Raw genomic sequence first — 21,187 nt, 5'->3', positions numbered from 1 at the left:
CCCTCAAACACCGTGAGGCAGTGCCTCCACTTCCCAGATGAGGCTCAACTCGTTTGCAGAACTCCAACTGATTCCAGGACTATCCTTTAACAAAAGGGAATTTGGGAGGCACAGAGACAAAGGCACTATTGATAGACACAACATGGCACCTGGGATTTAGAGTGAAATTATGTGGCTTCCATGGCCATCACCTACCACTCACCCCCTCTGTATCTCAGTTTCCTCTTACATAAATGCTGGGTGAACGACCATCACCATAGTGGACTCTACTCAGTGCCCAAAGGTGATTCAGTATTTCCCATATATAAGTCATTAATCCTTATCACAACCCCAAAAAGTAGACATTCTCCCCTTTTACAGATGAAGAAACTGAGGACCTAGGAGATTTTTCTTTTTTTAAGTCACACAACTTGTGGGGCATCTGGGTGGATCAGTCTGTTAAGCGTCCAACTCTTGATGTCAGCTCATGTCAGGATCTCACATTTTGTGGGTTCAAGTCCTGTGTCGGGCTCTGTGCTGAGAGGACGGAGCCTGCTTGGAATTCTCTCTCTCCCTGTCTCTCTGCCCCTGCCCAACTCGTGCTGTCTCTGTTTCTCTCAAAATAAATAAATAAACTTAAGAACAAAGTCTCGCAACTTGCCGGTGGCAACGGTGGGATTTATTTTTTTTAATGTTTATTTATTTTGAGAAAGAGAGAGAGAGAGAGCAGGGCAGGGGCAGAGAGAGAGGGAGAGAGAATCCCAAGCAGGCTCTGCGATCTCAGTGCAGAGCCCAATGCAGGGCTCAAACCCATGAAACGTGAGAACACGACATGAGCTGAAATCAAGAGTTGGACGCTTAACTGACTGAGCTACCCAGGCACCCTGGAAATGGTGGGATTTAAACCCAGGCCTGCCCCACCTCTCTCACAGGAGAGTCATAAGGGCTCTATAAGACAATGCATGTTTTGTTTTTTTAAAAAAAAAAGCACTCAATAAATTCTAAAGGCACCAATCTTATTAATAATCACAATAATCCAAAGAACTGCGTTCATCCTATTCAAAGAAAGAAAACCAATCTCCATTCCTAAGTTTGTCAGCAGACCTTGCCTTTGTGAAAAATATCATCTCCCTGCTGGGATGAAGTGTTCCAGAAGAGTGTCAGAGTGCTCCAGATGAAGACTCAACTCAAGATGGAGCATTTGTAAAAAAAAAAAAAAAAAAAAAAAAAAAAAAAAAAAAAAGATGGAGCATTTGCAGTATTCCCTGGCTTCCATCTCTTCCATACTAGAGTCAGGTGCAGATACTCCAAGGCAAGGAGGTGTTCCGTCCCTGTCTGCCCCCGAAAGGCAGTCATCTGCAGACTAGAGATCTTGAAATCAGACATGCAAATCCATCACTATTTTAATTATCCAAGGAAGTAGAGCTCTTACCACCATCTGCCAAGATGCCAGCCAATCGTGATCATCACGGCTCCCCCCAGCGGTTCTCTCTGCATGAGAATCACGGAGTCATCATTAAAGGGCCACTTGGGCCCCAATTTCCGCCTACAGGATGAAGGCGTCCCCAGCTGAAGCTTGTGAGTGGGAGCTGTTTTTGCCTTCTCTCTATGCCTAGCTCATATTTTCCTGAGCACTGTTAATTTGCTCCTGAGCTTGTCATTGTCAGTTTCTTACCACCACCTCCAGGCAGTACTGATTAGTGAGAAATGTTCCTCAACAAGAACTGTCAGTTCAGAACTCGGCCCCACGGCAACAAGTTAGGTGGAGATTCATTCTGGAACATGGGTGGATGTGCAGTTCTGCTGATTCAAATCGCAGGCTTATTCAGAGGGCAGACTAAACTATAAACACTAATTAAGGCGAGGGCTCTGTCCAGGTCTGTTTCCCTGGCTGGTAATGGTGCAACTGGGTCGATCATGCTAGCAAAGGGCTCCTATGGATGATCTCAATTTAGTATGGCTTTCAGGGAGGATGGCAAAGTCTTCATTGTCTCCACATCACCAACAAGCCAACAGCCAACACTGGGCATAATTTTATGGCTTCTCTTGACAGCCCATTTGTCCACCACAATCACGGTTCATCAGAAGAGCACTGAACGACAGTAACATGGGTTGCTTCAGTTTGTTCCTCTGCAAGTACAGACACAAGACCTGGCGCTTAAAGGATTCCTTTGGAGAAGACATCACTGATGCAGGTAGCATCAAGGCGTGGGCATTTCTCTTTCAGTAAGGAAAGTCACTGATAATCAAGGTCACTACAGACAGCAGCGTCAATAGGACTGACTAAATATGTGACCAGGTTAACCATTCTAAAAGGAGATGAAATTTTAGAGGCAGAGAGACCTAAAAGCTCATGGAAGGCAGTGGATATCCCAAGTATGTTTTTTTTGGGGGCGGGGGGTCAGACTTTCTTGGATTCCAGTCCCTGCCCTGCACCTGTAGCTGAATGACCTTGAACAAGTTAATCCATCTCTTGCTGAGCCAAAGACCCCTTACTTGTAAAAGGGGGACCATGATAGTGTGTCCTTCGTAGGGTCTGCGACATAAAGGAGGCAATGGAACAAGGTATCTAGTCCAGTCACTGGTGTGAAGCTGGCATTTGCTAAGAGGTTATTATTTTTTTTATCTTTATAATCATCATCATCATCCTCCTCATCATCAACCATCATCATGTTCATGCTATATCATTAGGACTGTTGCTGTCCGTACTGTGTAGGAGGGTGCAAAGACCAAAGTAATTAAAACAAGTCTTTGGGAAAGACCTATCAAGCCTGATGGGCCTAGACCCCAGATATGGCCATGGAGGCATCAGACAAAACACTAAGGGCAGACCCTCCTCCACCACTGACCGTGTGCCAGGTACTGTTCTGGGCACTTCACACACATTAGTTCATTTGGTCCTCACAATGAGGCCCTAGGAGGTAGGAGTTACTATGATCCCCTACATCTCCTATAAAGTGCTGGCCAAGAAGAGGGAAGCAGAAGTGTTCCAGGAGACTTCTGGGAAGTTTCCTTAAAGGAAGGAGCATATTCTTCTTCATGTTTTCTTCCTCCTGCAAAATATTCATCCCGAAAATGGAAAGCTCCACTGTTGGAACGGTGGATAAAAGAAACAGAAGGTGCCTGGGTCCCTGAAAAACTGTAAGCTGCCATATCAGCCTTAAACGGTCTTCCTCTACAGTCACTGTACTTGAGAGAGAAATACAGATAACTCTATCTTATCCAAACCACTGCTGTTTCTGGTATTACGTTAAAACTAATCCTAAATAATATGCCAACACACCCAAGCAACTGATACTGAGGAAATTTGGCACCTTTTAATGTAAGATATGTAACTGAGTTCATAAGAGAGCCCTATGTCACCCCTGACAGGTGTCACTGGATATCCATGATACAAAACTGTGTAAGTACTATACTGAGGTTTTCATAGAGTTTAAATGAAAGAATACTTCCTTCTTGGCTTGATAATTCAAAATACACACCTCCTAAAAGTGAGCACCACACTAGAATGTTTTTTCATTCGTTCACTCACTCATCCATTTGGTGAGGCTACGGTAGACCAGGGGAAACATAGACTTTGGAATAAAAAGAACCCGAGTTCAAATCCCAGCTCTTGTATTGCCAGCATATTCTCTTATGTTTACTTATCAACTCTTAGCCATATTGGTCACAGCAAATGAAATGGTGGTAACTCTAGCTGCCTCTCAAGGCTGTTGTGAGGTATAAATGAAATGCATATATAAAGCGTTCAGGACTGGGCACATTAAATAGCACCCAATAAACGTATCCTTTTTCCTTCAAATATGTGCCTGCACCAAACCTTAGATGAACCTTATATGTACGGCACACAGGGCTTAATAAATGGACATATTTGTTAAGAATAACTTCACTGGGGCGCCTGGGTGGCTCAATCAGTGAAACATCTGACTCCTGATCTCAGCTTAGGTCGTGATCTTAAGATCGAGAGTTCAAGCCCCGCGTTGGGCTCCCTGCTGGGTATGGAGCCTACTTAAAAGCAAAACAGAATGAAAAGAATAGCTTTACTGCAGTTAACAATAATAATGATACTGAGAGAGTAGTAGCAATCACAGGAGTGGTCGTAGAAACAGCGGTAGTAAAATAATCAAAAGCTAAACAGAGAGGGTGAAAATAAGGAAGGTCCCCAAATGTGTGCGGTTAATACCTACATGATCAAAACTTAACTGTTCAGCACGAGGTCGGAGACTGTTTCTGGCGAAGTGTGGAATTTTTCTCATGAATCCTCACCAATGTTTCCAGTAATCAAAGCAGTGATTTTCCTTGCTCACCAAGCAATCTTATAATCTTAAAAGAACGTCTCTCTAAAACCCAGGTGTTTAAATTGTCCAATGAATTCCTCTCCTTTTTCAAAAATGAATTTTTAAAAAGAAGTTGATGGACAGGAAGAACGAACACCCTAGAATCTGCTCTCCTGTACAAACCTTTACACCGAGTGGTAAGATGCCAGATACCCTTGCCCCAGCGCACAGGGGTAGTTATTACGTCATTCAGCCTAACTCATGTGCATTCACAGAAACTAAGTAAGCAAGGGAAGATATAAGCCGGCTGTGCAAAAAACCACGGGAAAACCCTAAAGTCACTGTCCCTGCAGCCTATTCGAGAGTTTAACAGAACTCTGATGGCAGACATCTGGGTGTTCCGACAGTGGGAAACAATGCAGTTAAGAATTTCTAAGACATAGGCTCAAAGTCCAGCAAATGTTTGGTTTGTCGACACGGTGTAGTCCCGTGCTGCCACAGAGACTGATGTCGATGGAGATGAGTTAGTGACGTGGAAACTGTTCACGACTTATTGCTGAGCAAGAAAAAGAACACCTTATAAAACAGCATACAGTGACAGAATTCAAAAAAATGCTTAATGGGTGCAGGAGGGGGGGGTGGGTAGAGTCGACTAGGAAAGGCATGCAGAGCCTTCTGGGGAGCTGAGAATGTTCTATATCTTGACCTAGGTGGTGCACATGCAAAAATGCGTTGAGCATTCACCGTGTGCATTCACTGTATGTGTGTAGCATGTGATATAAACTCATTTTTAGAAATAAAGGCCTGGAAAAATATCTGAATGATTAAACACTAAAATATTAACAATAGTCATCTCTGGGTACTAGAATTATAGTTATTTTCTTTTAAACATATGTATATTTTCTAGGGACAGTTGGTTGAGCGTCTGACTCTTGATTTTGGCTCAGGTCATGATCTCATGGTTCATGGGATCGAGTCCTGCATTAGGCTCTGTGCTGACAGCACGGAGCCTACTTGGGATTCTCTCTCCCTTTCCCCTGCTCTCTCTCTCTCCGTGAAAATAAAAATAAATAAACTTTAAAAAATGAATAAACATACATATATTTTCTAAATTTGGGGACCGCTTAAGTTTATTCAGATATTTAAAGTCAAATCCATCATGATCCAAAGTTTTACCATCTCTAGGTAATACCTTCAGTCACTCACCTCTCTTCCCCACCCTTTCTCCATTCACAGATTCAGGCCGACAAGGGTAGGGCCCCCACAGCTGCCCAAGGAAACTCTCTGTGATGGGGGCAGGTAGGATCCAGGGGAGGTGGATCCGTGGCATTATTAGATTCTAGTACTTCTGCGGAGCCCCTGCTCAGACAGCACTGGGTCACCTGGAGCACCTGCCTGCAGCCTCCACAGCAGAGGTGGCATCCTGACCGTCCTCCAGTTATGGCCACATCTGCAGGTGTCCCCGACGCCACTTTTGCTCAACTTCCAGCCTCTACTGAAGTCTGGGCAGGGATTTGGAACCCGACCCCAGAAGTCTCTATCTCAGCTCAAGTTCTTGGACTCAGATCTAGGTCAGCTGGCACGAGCATGCAGAGGATAGGAACCCAAGCCTTCTGGTGGGAGAAACATCTGACTTGAAGTTAAAAGGCCTGCCTCCACATACTTGCTTCTTGCCAAGTGACCATCAATAAGGACTCCGAATTTCCATTTCTTCACACTACCCCCTGCTCATTCTAACTGACGAGGTGGTTATGAGGATAAGGGAATGGAGAAGAAGGTGACAGCATCCCATTGGCTTCTGCACCCTAACTTTCAGCAAGGTGCCTGAGGCTGGGTTAATCCTCTTAAGCATCAGTAGAAGAAAGACAGATGTAAGGTACCGTTTTTATGTATTATGTCCTGTGATGAGGTGACCGCAGAGGCCAAAGCAATTGCATAGCTTCTTTGCATGAGAGTCAAAGGTGGGTGCAAACAACCTTGGCACAAACCCTTCTAGTCCAGCGCGAAGGCAGAGGCTGGGTACGACGCACGATAACACAGGTCAGAGCCCGTTACAGAAAGTAGCTCTTTATAACCAAATGATTTCCCACCCGCAGCTTCTGCCTCTTGTCAAGCAATATATCTGATACGATAAAATTTCAGTTTGGAAGAAAAGAAAGGAAAGAAGGGGAGGTTGGGATGGAGAGAGAGAGAGAGGAAACGACTTTTAGTGAATTCATAAATCCCTTGGAGCTTATTAAAAGGAGATTTGACTTACTACCTTTTACAGATCACAGTCTGTATTTGGAAAGTCAGAAGGTCTGTGAGACCAAATGGATACAAGGGGGCTTTGGGGAGAGAAACACACGAGAATGTTGTTCTGACGAGCAAACAAATGGATGTCCTTGTTTTAATTCAGCAGGTTTTCAATGCAAGTATTAACTGAGAGCCGGATAGGCTTGTCATCTCTTTCAGATTTGTCTACAAGCAGGACTTTGTGCTGGGTATAATGGCAGATTCAAAAAACATCCACCCCTTCCCACTCCAAGTAACTCCAGGCTGGAGACAAGGCACGTACGTAAATAATTCCGACCTGGTCACAGAGGTGCACCTGGATGCTATGCGATCGCAGGAGGCCAAAGACCTTCCAGTTGGAGGTTAAGGTGGTTATGACTGAGCCTCGAAGGAGGAGTGAGAAGAAGTAAGAGAACCAGGGTTCCTGCCAGAGGGCACAGCCTGAGCAAACCCCAGGTGGGTGGAAACGCTGGCTTCCTGCAAACACTCAGCGTGCTTCTGTTTACCGAGAACACAGGACATGTGAAACGGAGATGTGCAAAGTAAGGCCGGATCATTTGGTTTGGATGAAAGTAAGAAAGGCCTTAAACGACAATAAAGTCTGAGACAAAGTGAGAGCCAGCAGGAGCTATGGAGGCTTTTGACCAAGGAAGGGTCAGATCCCAATTTTGCTTCCAGGCACTTGACCAGGCAGTGAGGAGAGGGCGGGAGGGCAGAAACGGGTGCAGGAGGCAGGGAGCCATGTCCTCCAGGGAAGAGGTTACTGTTAGTTCTTTGTGAGCAAGTGCTGTGTCCTGAGAACTGATGTCGGCCTACTAAGGGGCTTATTCAGGACCCCACCAAACATGGGAAGGAGTTAGCAATGGCTCCGAAGACCAGAGCACCATTTCCTAAGGCACAGGACCACCACCTCGGCTGCAGAGGGTCGGGGACTTGGAAACATACTTTCATATATATCACCTCACTCTAGCCTCATCTCAGGTGAGGGATACAAGATGGATATTGTTATCCTCGTTGCATAAAGTCCAGAGAAACTTGAGGTCTTGGGGAAGTCATGAGATTCGCCCAACACTAAGTAGCTACCTACCGATGGAGCTTGAAGACTTACGTGACCCAGCTGGTGAGGATACCGGTCATGGGCTTGCACCACGTGGACACTCACTCCCAGCTTCTTTGGGGCCATGAGCAGTCTGGGGGAGAGGCTGGAAGTGGGGCACACCAGCAGCTGAGCAGGGCTGGCTTCAAAGACAGTATCAGAAATGGCAACGTGAACTCTTTCCTTCCTTCTTTCCTTCCCGTTATTCCCTTCCTTCCTCCCTTCTTTCCTTCCTTCCATGAGTACCTGCCAAGGACCATGTGCCTGGAATTGTACTAGATATTATTGCCCCCCCCCACCTCTCTGAGGGCCCCCACTGTCAGGAACCCCATTACCTTGCCTTATTATGCTGCCAACAATTCTCCACACCATCTTCCCAACTGAAACGTACCATCAACTTCCCAAGTAAAACATACCAGGCCCAGGGGAGGTAGGACACTCATGTGATGTGACATTTGACCATGGCCTTTAAGTATGCAAAGGAGGTCACCTTGGACACAAGCAAAAACCTAGAGATGCCTCAGGGCCTGGAACGATCTGGTATCTGTTAGGAGTTCTGTGGAGAGTGGGGGAGTGGATAGGCAGAAGGGGCCCAGGGGAGTCATTGGAGGTGAGGAAGGAGCAGGGCCCCTGGAGGCCAACTGAGGGACTGGCCTTGACTCTGCAGGCCCCTGAGGGCCATCAGAGAGCTTGAGACAAAGGAGTGGTAAAGCATTTCAGTGCTTATAAGGACAACTCCAGCTGGATGACAGGACACAGAAGAAAGGTCTTACAGGATGTAGCAGATAATTCTGAGGACAGTGAATGAGAATCTGAGCCATGGTGGGACGGTGGAAATGGCGACACAGAGCCCTTATTAAAGACTTGTTCAAGAGCAGAAAATATGGGCCTTGATTAATAATCAGATTGGGTGCAGCTGGGAAGAACGATCAAAGATGACTCTGTAGCGACATCATCAATCGAGATGGGATGGAAGAAGGGAAGACAGATAGGAAAGGCGGAAGCCAGAGGGAGGATGGATTCGGGTTAGGGCACATTGAGTGTAGGGTGCCTGGAGACATGTCCAGCGGCCACGTGCAGGGATTCAGAAGCCCAGCAGGTGGGGAAGGAAGAGTGGAGTGTCAGAGGCTGCACAGCCAGGACCACATAGGCTGAAACCTGAGGACAGACCACTGTGCATGGCAGAGAGGAGTCTGGTCTTGGATGGGCGTGGCAAGGGCACTGCAGGAGAAAAGAAGGGGCAGAAGGCAGACTCAGGTGGATCGAGAGTGGATGAGAGCAAGGGGACAAGGAAGAGCCTCAGGTGGGCTCCTGTGTCCTTCTCGACCCTCACCCCTATCACATTGACTCCTGGCAGATCAGCTACCTTCCCACCGCACCCAGGTAATTTCTCCCCTGCTCAGAGGGTATAATCATGTCATCAGTAACATTCTACCTGTGTGTCGACCATTAATAAAGCTATAGGTGGGCAGGCACATTGATGAGTCACTTTTCCATGAGTGAAGACCTCAAAGTAGAGGTCCTGTATATGGGTCAGAACTGGGTTGGTTCTTGGGTATTATTCAGTATCCCCACTCAGTTCTGCTCCTCTTGAGTCATAGCATGAAATTCATTCCTATCTCCTACCCACCCAACAGAGCTGGTCACAGTCCCTTCTCTTAGGAGCTCACTAACTTGTGTAGGAGTTGAGATCCACACACAGAGAAGGTCCCTATATTTCTCTGGGAGCATTTTAGTGCTATATGAGTGGCTTGGAGTCTAAGCTATGTAATGCAACAGGCTGAAGAGTTCACATCAAGCTTGGGTGGTCATGGACGATTTTATGAGGGATGCGGGCTTCTATTCCACTTTGGAGGACTAGTAAAGGCGGTGGTCTGGGAGGAAGTAGAAGGCCCACCCAGATGAGATCAGGATGTGGGAATGAGGTAGGAACCAGAATGCAGGATGGATCAGTTTGTCTGGAACACTCAGTTTCTGAGGGGACCAGTGAGACATAAAGTTGGAAAGCTCAAGGCCAGTTTGAGGGGAGCCTTTGAATACCAGATAATGGGGAGCCAAAAAGGTTTCTGAGTAAGAAGACTTAGTGAAAAGTGCTTTTCTTCTTAAGGTGGCATAATAGATTAGTTGTACAGAGGATAGACTGTCTTGAAGGAGATCTGATATCCTGGACATAAATGAGATGTCACAATAAAACAGCACAAGGTGATAGAGTAGATTATTGAACAAACTTATACAGAAAATGAAAATGGGAAGACTTCAAAACAAAAACCAACCAAGGTTTACGTTCCTTGGGAACCAGTTATCCCCTCCCACGGGCACCATGTCACCTGATGGGCCACAGAGAGATGCAGACTCTCCACTAAGCAAAGATCTCCACCATGAGGTACCCAAAGCCCCAGTGTGGTTCTATTAGTGGAAAACCAGGCGGTGAGTAAGAAATGTCATTCACTCTGGTCATTTTCATTCAGGGACTAGCCAAAGTCCTCTTCTAATCTTCAGTCAATGTATTTTATTCAATGTGAAAGTCACTAAATTAATTTTTTAACATAATAAGAGTAGAAATTGTCAATTTTAGAAGCGCATATGCGAATTTCCCTGCACAGGAGAGAACATGAATCCTATTAGTTAAAAATAGCAGTTGTGCTCACTTTCCCCCACATGCTAATTTTAATAAACTTACTCTGAAATTAGCCTGCCACTATGCAGATAGCTGCTCATCCAAAATGCTCCCAGTAAGCACTAAGCTTGCCTTGCAAGAGTTCAAGTACTCCCAGGAAACTCTGAACAATGCAGAGTTCTAAATGGAACTCATCTCTTCTCACCAGACTTGGCCACTCCCAATCCTCTATCATGCCCAGCCCGGCCTCTCTCTAGCCACCCATCACGGGTCATCTTGGACCCATTCCATTTCATCTTCCCAATCCAGTTGGCTATGAAATCCTGTCGGGGTCATTAAAAACAAAATCTTTCTCTTAGCCATCCCTTCTCCTCTATTCCCACGGACGCTGTTATCTCCTTACCACTTCATTTATTCAAACATCCAGATTCATATATCCTACAATTACTTAATTCCTATACAGGGCAAAGCACAGTGCAAAGAGAGCTAAGGCCACAAATTAACAACACATGGTCCCTGCTCTCAAGGAGTTCAAGATCATTTGGGTTCAGCGGAGAGATAGACACGTTATAGGTTAGTTAGAAAACCATGTAAGTGGCATGGCTTCGGTGCCAAAGGAGTAATCGGAAATGCTGATGGTGACAGAAAACACTAGATTGCTAGTCCCTCATCTTGTCTTTCCCCGATTCCTGGCAAAGTTACCAAATTTGTCTGCACATCCCCGCTGCCTGGCATAGTGCCTCGCAGACTCTATTAGAGGCTCAGTGATCACTGAGTTCGGTGGAAACCGATCTATCCCAGATAGTTTCGACTTGTACCCCAGCTAAAAAAGTGTCCAGCACCTCTCCATTACCAGCTATGTTAGAGCACGCCCTCTGTCTTGCTTTTGAGGTCATTCACCATCTGGTCCACCCTGGCTCTTCCAACCTTCATGTCTATTATACCTCAACCCACTAGTTCCAGCCTTTCCTCAAAGGTCAGAAGCATTTCCTCAAAGGTCAGCTGCCAGCCCAGCGTTCATGCCTGCTTCTATCATGATCACCCATGGCCTCTTCAACCAAAGGGGAGGGACCCAGTTCAAGTTCCACTGCCTCTAGGAAGCTTTTTCCCACCTCTCAAGCCTGACCAAGTGTCTATATATATGCCCGCTATTCTGTACTGGTTTTTTCATTTAATACTATTATTAATACGAATAATACTTTGAAATATTAACTGATGTCCTATCTACCCACCTTGCCTCCATTTCCTATAATTCCTACCCTGTTTCTCCCTACACATCCCTCTGCCTTTTTAAGAAACCAGACATTCTGCCTTTGTGTTCCAAGGAAGGGAGCATCCAGCAAAACACAGGTAACAAAGCGATTGGCTCTTCAGTGTTGGAAGTCTGGTCCTTAAGACATCAGGGCATGGAACAGTCTCCCCAGTAGCTCCCTCCCCCATGGCTTCCCAAAAGACTAGAAAGATCTCCAAAGTTGAGGAAAGGGCAGAATCAGAGGGCAAAGAAAGAGAGTTTGGCTATCAGTGAGTCTCTAAGAATGAGCACGGAGCCTCTGCCTAATCTGCCTGGGTGAGGGCAGTGGAGGGGGAACCCCGGGACCAGGGTGGGGAGCACGGCTAGTCGTGCTGGAAACCTGATGAAGTGGGATGTGAAGAGGTAAGGAATAAAGCTCTCCAGAGCAATGTCTATCTCAAATATCCATCTCTCCCCTTTAAAAAAATTAGATTTCGGGGTACCCAGGTGGTTCAGTCAGTTACACGTCCAACTTCTGCTTGGGTCATGATCTTGCGGTTCATGAGTTCAAGCCCTGCGTCTGACTCTGTGCTGACAGCTCAGAGCCCGGAGCCTGCTTCGGAGTCTGTGTCTCCCTCTCTCTCTCTCTGTCTCCTTCCCCCCCACTCACGCTCTGTCTCTCTCTGTCTCTCAAAAATAAATATTAAAAAAGATCTTGAAAAAATTCGATTTCTTGAGGCACAATTCACACAGAGAAAGGTTCATCTTTTTTGGGTGTACCGCTCTATGAATTTCACTACACTTGTACAATCACATAGCCGTCACCACGGCTGAGGCACAGAATACGTCCATCACTCCACAAAGTTCCCTTGTGCCCTCCTGCCGTCAATCTGCTCACCCTGTTCCCAAGCTCTGGCAACCACTGATCTGTTTCCTGTCCTTCTAGCTGCGCCTCCCCAGAAATTTTGTATTAATGGAATCTTACAGTAGGTACGCTTGGCTCGAGCCTCTGGTTTCCATCACTTGCCAATTTTTTTTTCTTTTTTTAGTATAGTTGGCACACAATGTTACGCTAGCTTCAGGTGTACCAAATGTTTTGGAGGCTCATTCATGTTTCTGCACGGATCAGTAACCTGTCCCCTCGTAACGCTGAGCAGGATTTCATTACATGGACGCACGACAGTTATCCGCTCGTCAGTTCACGGACACTGGGGCTGTTTCCATTCTCAGTGATTATAAAAAAAAAAAAGGGCTATAAACATTCACATACAGGCTTTGGTGTTGACGTGCATCCTCACTTCTCTTGGGTAAACACCCAGGGGCAGGGCGGCTGGGTTGTTCGGTTAAGCGTATGTTTGACTGTATGAGAAATTGCACAACTGTTTTCAAACCACTTTCTATTCCTCCAGCAACGCATGGGGCTTCCAGTGCTCTGCATCCTTGGCGGCATTCGGTTTATCCATTTTTTATCTGTTTGTTTTTCCCTCCTGACAGGTTGTGTTGTGGAACCTTATTGCGATCTCAATGTACATTTCTCTAATGACTGACACTGTTTAGTATATATTCATGTGCTTACTTTCCATCCAAATCTTTTTTTAATTTTTTAAAGTTTATTTTATTTATTTTGAAAGAGACAGAGATAGTGTGAGTGGGGGGGGGGGTGCAGAGAAAGGGAGAGGGAGAGAATCCCAAGCAGGCTCTGAGCCCGATGTGGGGCTCGAACTCATGAAACCATGAGATCATGATCTGAGCTGAAACCAACAGTTGGATGCTTAACCGACTGAGCCACCCAGGTGCCCCACCATCCAAATCTCTTGAGTGTAGAATCTATTTAACTCTTTTGCCATTTTCTTTTTTAAAAAAAGTTTGTTTACTTTGAGAGAGAGAATCCCACACTGCCAGCGTGGAGCCCGATGCGAGGCTCAAACTAATGAACCATGAACTTGACTTGAGCCAAAATCTAGAGTCTGATGCTTAACTGACTGAGCCACCCAGGCACCCCTCTTTTGCCATTTTAAAAATTAGGCCGCTTGTTTTTTTATTATTCAGTTGTGAGAGTCCTTTATATATTCTAGATATAAGACTTCTGTTCTGCACAAATTTTCTCCCAGTCTGTGGCTTATCTTTTCGTTTTCCTAAAGGAGTTTTTCAAAGAGCAGAAGTTTTAAGTTTTGACGAAATACAATTTATTCTTTTTTCCTTTTGTGGTTATGTTTTCATGTCCTATGTACCCTTCTTACTCTTGAAGCTCCCAAACTGTGAAAAACCATCTCAGTGGTGATAAGAGAACCTTCCCAAGTACAAGCTGGGCACAGATAAGGTTCCATTCCCTAGCCTCCCTAGCCTCCATGGCTAGGTGTGGCCACGTGACTATGCTCAGACTAATGGGATGTGAGCAGAAGTCATCCCTAATTTTAAAAAGCCCCTCACCCTGGACTCTCCCTGCCCCTTTTTTCCCCTCATTCTCATGGGTTGGGACAAAAACATGGCAACAACCAGCTTCATACATACAGTTGGGGACCACCCCCTAAGACACACTGGAGTAAGAAGGTATAAAAAAATTTGAGTTCTTAGATGACTCACGGAGCAGGGCCTCCCAGATTGGACCACCACACACTGTAACATGAAAGAGACCAACATATCCACCTTATTTAAAACAACATATTTTGAGGGTAGGTATCTTTGTTAAAGTAGCTTAAACTTAACCCAAAAAATTCACCCTTCTTTCTGGGGAAGTAGACAATAACCTCAAGGGTCTTGGACCCACCCGGTGTCATGTGGTGTATGTGTGCAGACAACTGCACAATAATTTCCAAAAGTTTCCGTCAGCTCAGGAGTGATTTGGGGGCAGTGGAATATGAATCCCTTGCCTTTACCCTGGGCAAGAGAGCAAGGTCCCCCTTGCTCAGCAAGGTCCTCTGAGCAAGGCTCAGAGCCACGAAGGAACAAATGATCAACCTGTTCTTCGTTCACCCAAAGTAGCGCGGGTGGGGTACAAGCCATTGCTGAGAGGGGGACAAGGAGACACACAACCGTGACCTATGACTAGATACTAGACGAAACATGAGGAGATTGTGACTATATGAAAGTAGCCCAGACGGGATGCGTAACCCCTACCCCGTCACCCCTGCCAGCGGCTGAGAACCACTTAAGCCCCCTACAACTTAAACACAGGCTGGGGGAAAGGGAGACACAGGACTCCGACCCAAAGTACATTTCCATCCCTGGGAATGTGTAATCAGAATTCACATGCTGTAGCAAAATACAGACGTTTTCATTTCATGAATGCCCAAGTTTCTGTCCTGAGGTTCATGCTCATTGTACTAACGTTCACTAAGCACCACCGGCCAGGCAGAGGGCCAAGGACTAACAAGCCCCTCACACACCTACGGGGTACGTACTCATGACCCATCTGAAGATTAGGAAAACGAGGCTCAGAGAAGCTGCACAGTGCAGGGACTTTCCCAGTCCATTCTGCTTCGGGCAAATAGCCCCTGCTGCCTGCCCGCTCTCAGGCCACGTGGCCTTCCTGGGCAGGGCCCACAACCAGATTACCACACTCCTGAGCCACTGTCTTCCAGGCCAGGTGAGTGATCTAAGTGGGTTCAAATGGAGGGACGCCTGCGGTTGTATGGGACGTACTACATAAGAGTTGCTGTCTTCCTCTCGGAACTTGAAAAGGACGGGAGGCTGAGACTTAAGACAAACAGCAAGGAGACTCACGGATAGAGAGAAAGTGCCCATTTGAGTGTGGGATCCAGCTGGGGCCCAAACCACTCCTCTCTTGGAATTACTAGACAGGTCAGCTGTATTGGTTTGTTGCAGCTGCTGTCACAAATTGCCATAAACTGGGCAGCTTGAAACAACAGAAATTAATTCTCTTCTACTCCTGGGGGTTGAAAGTCCAAAATTAACGTGTCAGCAGGGCCATGCTCCCTAATAAGGCTCCAGGGGAGGACTGTTCCTTGCCTCTTCCTAGCTTCTGGTAGTTTCCAGTAATCTCTGGAACTCCTTAGCTGCATAACTCCTGGTCTCTGCCTCTGTCATCACATGGCCTTCTTTCCTCTGTGACTTCACCCAGTGTCTTCTCCCTGTGCATCCCTACATCCAAATTTTCCTCTCCTTGTAAGGACACTAGTCATTGGATTAAGAACCCACTCTAATGACTTTGCCTTAACTTGATTACATCTTCAAAGATCCTATTTCCAAACAAGGTTGCGTTCACAGCTTTGGGAGGTTAGGATTTGAACATATGTTTTTGGGAAGCACAATTCAAGCCACAATATCAGCCGATAAATTCCCTGAGCTGAACCGCTTTGGGTTGGGTTTTTGATCATTCGCACCCAGAGGGAAGTAGAGCCAAGATTCACCCGCCAGAGCTCAGTCAACAACGGAGACCCAAAGCCACACCATTAACCATAGGGCCTATTCAATCTCTGTCTTTCCAATGTCAGTGGCTTTATTCTGACTGACTAGAGGTGCAGGGTTACACAACACACTCAAAGAATACGACGCTGACTGCTATCTAATTAATTAACCAAACGTCAAATGGTGAAAATAGTGAAATTGAACTAGGCATGGGTTATCATAAGGCAGCAGGCCAAGAGGTGGCCAGCATTTTTATTTTAGAAATAAAAAACTACTGACTGTCTGCATGGCTGCATTTCAAGATCTCTCCCTGAGAGAGAGAGATCTTTTGGAAGATCACTTCAGGTGGTGCTAGGAAGAACATTTCCCCCTCCCCAGACATTCAATTTCTAAAAGAGAACATCAGCCAGGCTTCTTTCACATGCATGGCCGTGTTTACTTTGGGGGCTACGAGTGGGCTGTAACTTCAGCTAGTTATACTAAAAATATGAAAATAAAACTGATCTCTGTAGGATCATTTTAAGTGAAGACGGCTTGGTAGAGGCGAGCCGCGGAAGCAGACTGATGGGAAGGCAGCACAGGGCTCTGGGCAGGAAGGGCAATGGAGTGCGTGTCCAGGGCGGGAGGCAGAAACAAGGTCCTCTGCAGAAATCGACGTGAGCCGTCAAAAGGCCCACTCAGCTCAGGTCAGATGCCTGGTGACTGTCTTCCCCAGTTCTTCTGGCTGGATTCCAAAATCACTTTGAAACACCACCAGCCACTGACCACTCTCTCCCTTGGATCCTATTGGCTACGTAGCAGGCATCTCCACGCCAGGCCCAGTCCGCACCCGGCCAGCTAAACTTGAGTGGGGCAGGGGAATCCCCTGGGCAGCTCAGTGTCTGAGAAGAGCAGATTTTAGGCTATACCCCTGGGCATTTTCATGCCATCGGGGTATCAGTTTCTTGTGGCTGCCATAACCAATTACCGCAAACTGTGTGGCTTAAAACACAGAAATGTATTCTCTCACAGCTGTGGAGACCAGATGTCCACAGTCAAGAGGTGTCAGAAGAACTGATTCCTTCTGGAGGCTCTAAGGGAGAATCTGTTCCATGCCTCTTCCAGCTTCTGGTGGCAGCTGGCAAACCTTGACATTCCAGGACTTTCGATGTGCAACTCTGATCTCGATCTCCATCTTCATATGGCCTCCCTCTCTGTGCCTTCCCATTGTCTTCTCCCTTGTATCTCTGTGTCTGAAATCTATCTTTACTTTCTTTTGTAAGGACACCAGTCATTAGATTCAGGGCTCACCCTAAATCCAGGATGATTTCATCTCACAGTCTTTAACGTAATTACATCTGCAAAGACCCGATCTCAAAATAAGGTCCCATTCACAGCTACTGGGGGGTTAAGACTTAGATGGATCCACGGTGAAGAGGGGGAAATGCACAACGGATCTGGGGAGAGACTTTAAAACTTGCACTTTTCCCCAAAATGCAGAGTGACTCTTTGTGCTCTTTGTTCCCCAAATGACTGGGGTGCAGGTGATCTGTAGATCGTACTCTGAGGAACACTGATTTAGTCACTGGGGATTCAAAGGTGAATAAAACATGGTCCTCTCTCTTGGAGAACCTGCTGTCTAGCTGAAGATACACAGAGATAAACCAATGATTAACATACAAAGTATGGCCTAATGATTCCAAGCTCTGGAGTCAGACGAGGGTTCAAATTCTGCCCACTCCAGCTGTAAGGCTCTGGTAAGCTCCTTAACCTATCTGAGCCATAGTGTCCTTACTTGCAAAATGAGAAATAATTCCTACTTTATAACATTATGAGAATGAGGCTATGTAAAATACTTAACACTGATGAAGGACTCAAGAAACAGCCATGAGGTATTAGGAGAGGGGCAAGCATAGCTCCTTGCTGTGTGCCTTCCACGCCCTAGAGCCTTTACTGAGTGTTTGTGGAAGGCACGAATGCACTACCCTGAAGAAATCCAGCTGGGATAGGCAAGGCAACTCCTAAAAGGCACATGTCAGGATCTTGATTTATTCTATAAGCATTTTTTGAGCACCCGCTGTGTATGGAGCTCGGTGTGTAGGCCCCTGGATCAAAGCCAAGTAAAACATACATCCCGGTGGGGAGGCCACCAGGCCACACTAGTGTGGTCAGCGCAAGGCAGAAGGAAGGCCACCTCAGGGAGGCATATTCGGATGCAATGAAGCACTTCCTTCCTCTGGTTTTCCACCCTTTAGCATTCTCTTCATGTTTATCGCGTAACTCTCCCAAACTGTAGCATAGGTTCCAGAAATTCTTTGAGAGCAGAAGGGGTTGTCTGCCTTCTTTGCCGCTGAATCCCAAGCACCTAGCGAGGTACCTGGCTGCTAATAGACCTTCGATACATATTTGTTGGAGCAGAGAACATTCTGCTGCCATTTCAGAGCCTAACCCTGGACTCTTATGAAGACGCACCCCCAGCCTCCTTGACTACTGGGTATGATTCTTGATTCCTGAAAGTTCCCTGGAGGATCTGTCCCTTGACGTACAGCCAGAGAGTTAGAGGAGACGGGAGGGCGCAGGCCGCAAAACAATGCGTCCAAACGCTGTCTAGTTAGGAGTTTTCAGCTACTAGACCAAGAGTAAACAAACTAAACCAGGAAGAACTTAAGACATCTTATCCCTCTTCAGAAATACAACGCTTTGCACACACCAGACGTTAAGTACGCCTGACCTGGAGGCCCTGGAAATGATTACAGGAGAAAATATAAGGGTTTCCCTTCTAACATCCCACAGGGGAAGGAAGAGAGCAAATCACTACACCCTGCATTATGTGCACAGGAGTAAAGTCAAAGAGGCCCCAAGTTGGCTTTGGGCAAAGGGATGGTTCTCGGGACGGAGAGAATGGAAAACTGGGGGGGGGGGGGGGGGGGGGGGGGTGCTCAGCAAGGCTAGGTAGCACCGGGAACTGCCATCACATATGGCGGTAAGTCAGGACGAGTGACCTACCTGTGACAGGGAGACATCAGCCCTCATTGTCACCTGCAGAAGCCGGACAGCCCCTCCCAGGCCAAAAAACTCAGGCTGGGCTGAAGAGGCAATAGCTCAGGAGACTAAAAGCCAACCCCGGGGTGGTTGTGACAAAGGGGTTTGGGGGGAAGAGGGCTGGTGTTTTCTGCTTGCACGAATCGAGTGCCTTCCGCACCTGTCGTTCACTCCTTTGATAAATGGCTCTCCACCTTACCCAGAGTAGGCCCGCAAGACACACGTGTTGACAGAAGTAAGTGACTGAATGAAGGCTACGGAGGACCCCGAACTCCCCCCACCCTAACCTCCACCGCAGGTAATTCCACCTGGCCCGGGGGGGAACCCCAGGTCCCGGATCTCCCCCCCCCCCCCCACCGGGCACCACCTTTCCGCTTCAGCGCGGGCCGTCCAATCGCTGGGCTCCACAACGGTGGTGACCGGGAAGGCAGGTGGGGCTTGGCTCCTCTCCTGCCGGGTCCCCCGCGCTCCGCTCTCCAATCCAGGGCCGAGCCCCGCGGGAGGGGGAAGGCCCCTCCCCTGAAGCCGGCACCAGATGGCGTGGAAGCGGCGCCCGGCCGGCCCTGGAGGCGCGCGAGGAGCGGCGCACCTGGCGGGGGCGGGAAGCAGCGCGTCCCCCGCCCCCCGCGCGTCCCCGCCGCGCTCGGCCACCCAGGGGGGCGCGGGCCGGGGGAGGGGGGACGTGCTGCGGGCGCGGGGCGGGGACGCGCGGTCCGGCCTTTCCCGCCTGGCCGGCGCCTCGGCCTCACCTCGCTCACCAGCCCCTGCCAGTCGCTCTCGGTCCGGTCGCCGTTCATGGCCTCCTCCTGCGGGCGCGGGCCGGCCTCGTGGACGCCGCCCGCCTCCGCCTCCGCCTCCTCCCGCCGCGCCGCCGCCGCCGCCACCCGCGCCCCGCGCGGCCCCGAGAGGGCCGGGCGCCTCCGAGCCGCCGCTACGCCGCCTGCGGCCGCCCGCGCTGTTGACTCAACGTCCGCCTCCGCGGGAGGAAGGGGAGGAGGAGCCGCGGCCTCCCGGCCCGCAGCCAGGGCCCCGCCGGCCCCGGCCCGCCCCGCGCCGCCGGGCCTCCTGACCCCCCCACCCCCCACCTCCGCGCCGGGACTCCTGACCCCTGCCCCGGCCCCCGGCCCCCGACCCTCGACCCTCGACCCTCGACCCTCGTGCGGGGCCTCAAAGGGAAGGGATGGACGGCAGCGGGTGGTCTCAACCTGCAGGTGACTCCTGTGTCCTGGATGCCTGCTCTCCCTGGGCCGGAGGCGGGCTCAACAGACTCCTGCGTGTCCCCTGCAAGAACCAAGCCCCCCCCCCCCCAACTGTCTAACCAGCCCCTGACCCACTTCCAGAAAGTAAGCGTCACCGGGACAGGGTGGTGGCCTTGTTCTCTAATGAATGTTAGGTGTAGGGCCTGGCACATAGTAGGTGCTCTACAAATATGTGTTGGTCACATGAATGAGCGAACCTCCTGTTATTATATAGTTAACATTGTTTTTAAAGCTTCCAGTGTTTACTTATATTTATTTCTCAAATTATCAGCTGTCATAAATAGGAAGCAAACGAAAATATTGAAAATAAAACACTATTGAATTCTAAATAGGACTAAATGCTCTGAGCACGATGCTGCACATGTGTCAGGAGAGGTATTTAAGACCTAGAGGCATCATGGGGTGCCTGGGTGGCTCTGTCACTTAAGCCTCAGACTCCGTTTTTGGCTCAGGTCATGATCTCTCACAGTTGGTGGGTTCGAGCCCCACGAGGGGCTCTGCGCTGACAGTGCAGAGCCTGCTTGGGATTCTCTCTTTCTCCCTCTCTCTCTGCCCCTCCTGCAGTCACTTTCTCTCGTTCTCTCTCAAAATAAATAAGCTTAAAAAACAAACAAACAAACAAACCCTACTGGCATCAAACGAGACTTTCCCCTGAGAGGAAGGACCGAAGAGAGTTACAGAGGGCAGGAAATCTTCAACATATGAATCATTATTATTCAAGATTGTTTCCCGAGGTCTCCTAAACTCCTCTCACGGACCACCACCAATGGTGAGCTTTCCAGTCGCGGAAGCGCGACCTGTGCAAATGATCAGGTAGGTTGAGAAGGAGTTGTGAACCTATTGCACGGTTGTGGAAGCCTGACTGCCAACATTGCTTTATGATTTCTAGCCCCCTGTGGATCCTGGATCAACCCTGTGAGATGGCTGTCTTCTTCATTTATCAGATGTGGCTACCGAGATCTGAAACGTGGAGAAACAGAGACTCAACTAGGACTTCTGGCTCCCAGAGGGCCTCTTCAGCATCTTGGAAGCCTGAAAAAGAAGTACCACACCTGGGAGATGGAA

The 21,187-nt window shown here is 48.1% G+C and overlaps 1 protein-coding gene across 3 annotated transcripts in view; it reads right to left on the bottom strand.

Moving 5' to 3' along the window:
- CCDC149 (coiled-coil domain containing 149) overlaps positions 1–19,776 on the bottom strand; it is a 95,189-nt gene extending 75,413 nt beyond the window's left edge. The window contains exon 1 of one of the 3 annotated variants that reach the window (XM_086705317.1): positions 19,613–19,776. In XM_086705317.1, the coding sequence (XP_086561443.1) occupies positions 19,613–19,660 (48 nt within the window). In that variant the 5' untranslated portion in view covers positions 19,661–19,776. Of the gene's footprint in view, positions 1–1,411; positions 1,718–19,230; positions 19,509–19,612 lie in introns of those variants that run through there. The other 2 variants (XM_086705315.1, XM_086705314.1) reach the window with 2 other exon arrangements.
- Between the last annotated feature and the right edge of the window lie 1,411 nt (positions 19,777–21,187).

This window comes from Puma concolor, chromosome B1, assembly GCF_028749965.1.
Source record: "Puma concolor isolate L17-30 chromosome B1, mPumCon1.1.hap2, whole genome shotgun sequence".
In the NCBI taxonomy this organism is placed as follows: domain Eukaryota; kingdom Metazoa; phylum Chordata; class Mammalia; order Carnivora; family Felidae; genus Puma; species Puma concolor.
This window is presented reverse-complemented; position numbering and strand designations above follow the sequence as displayed.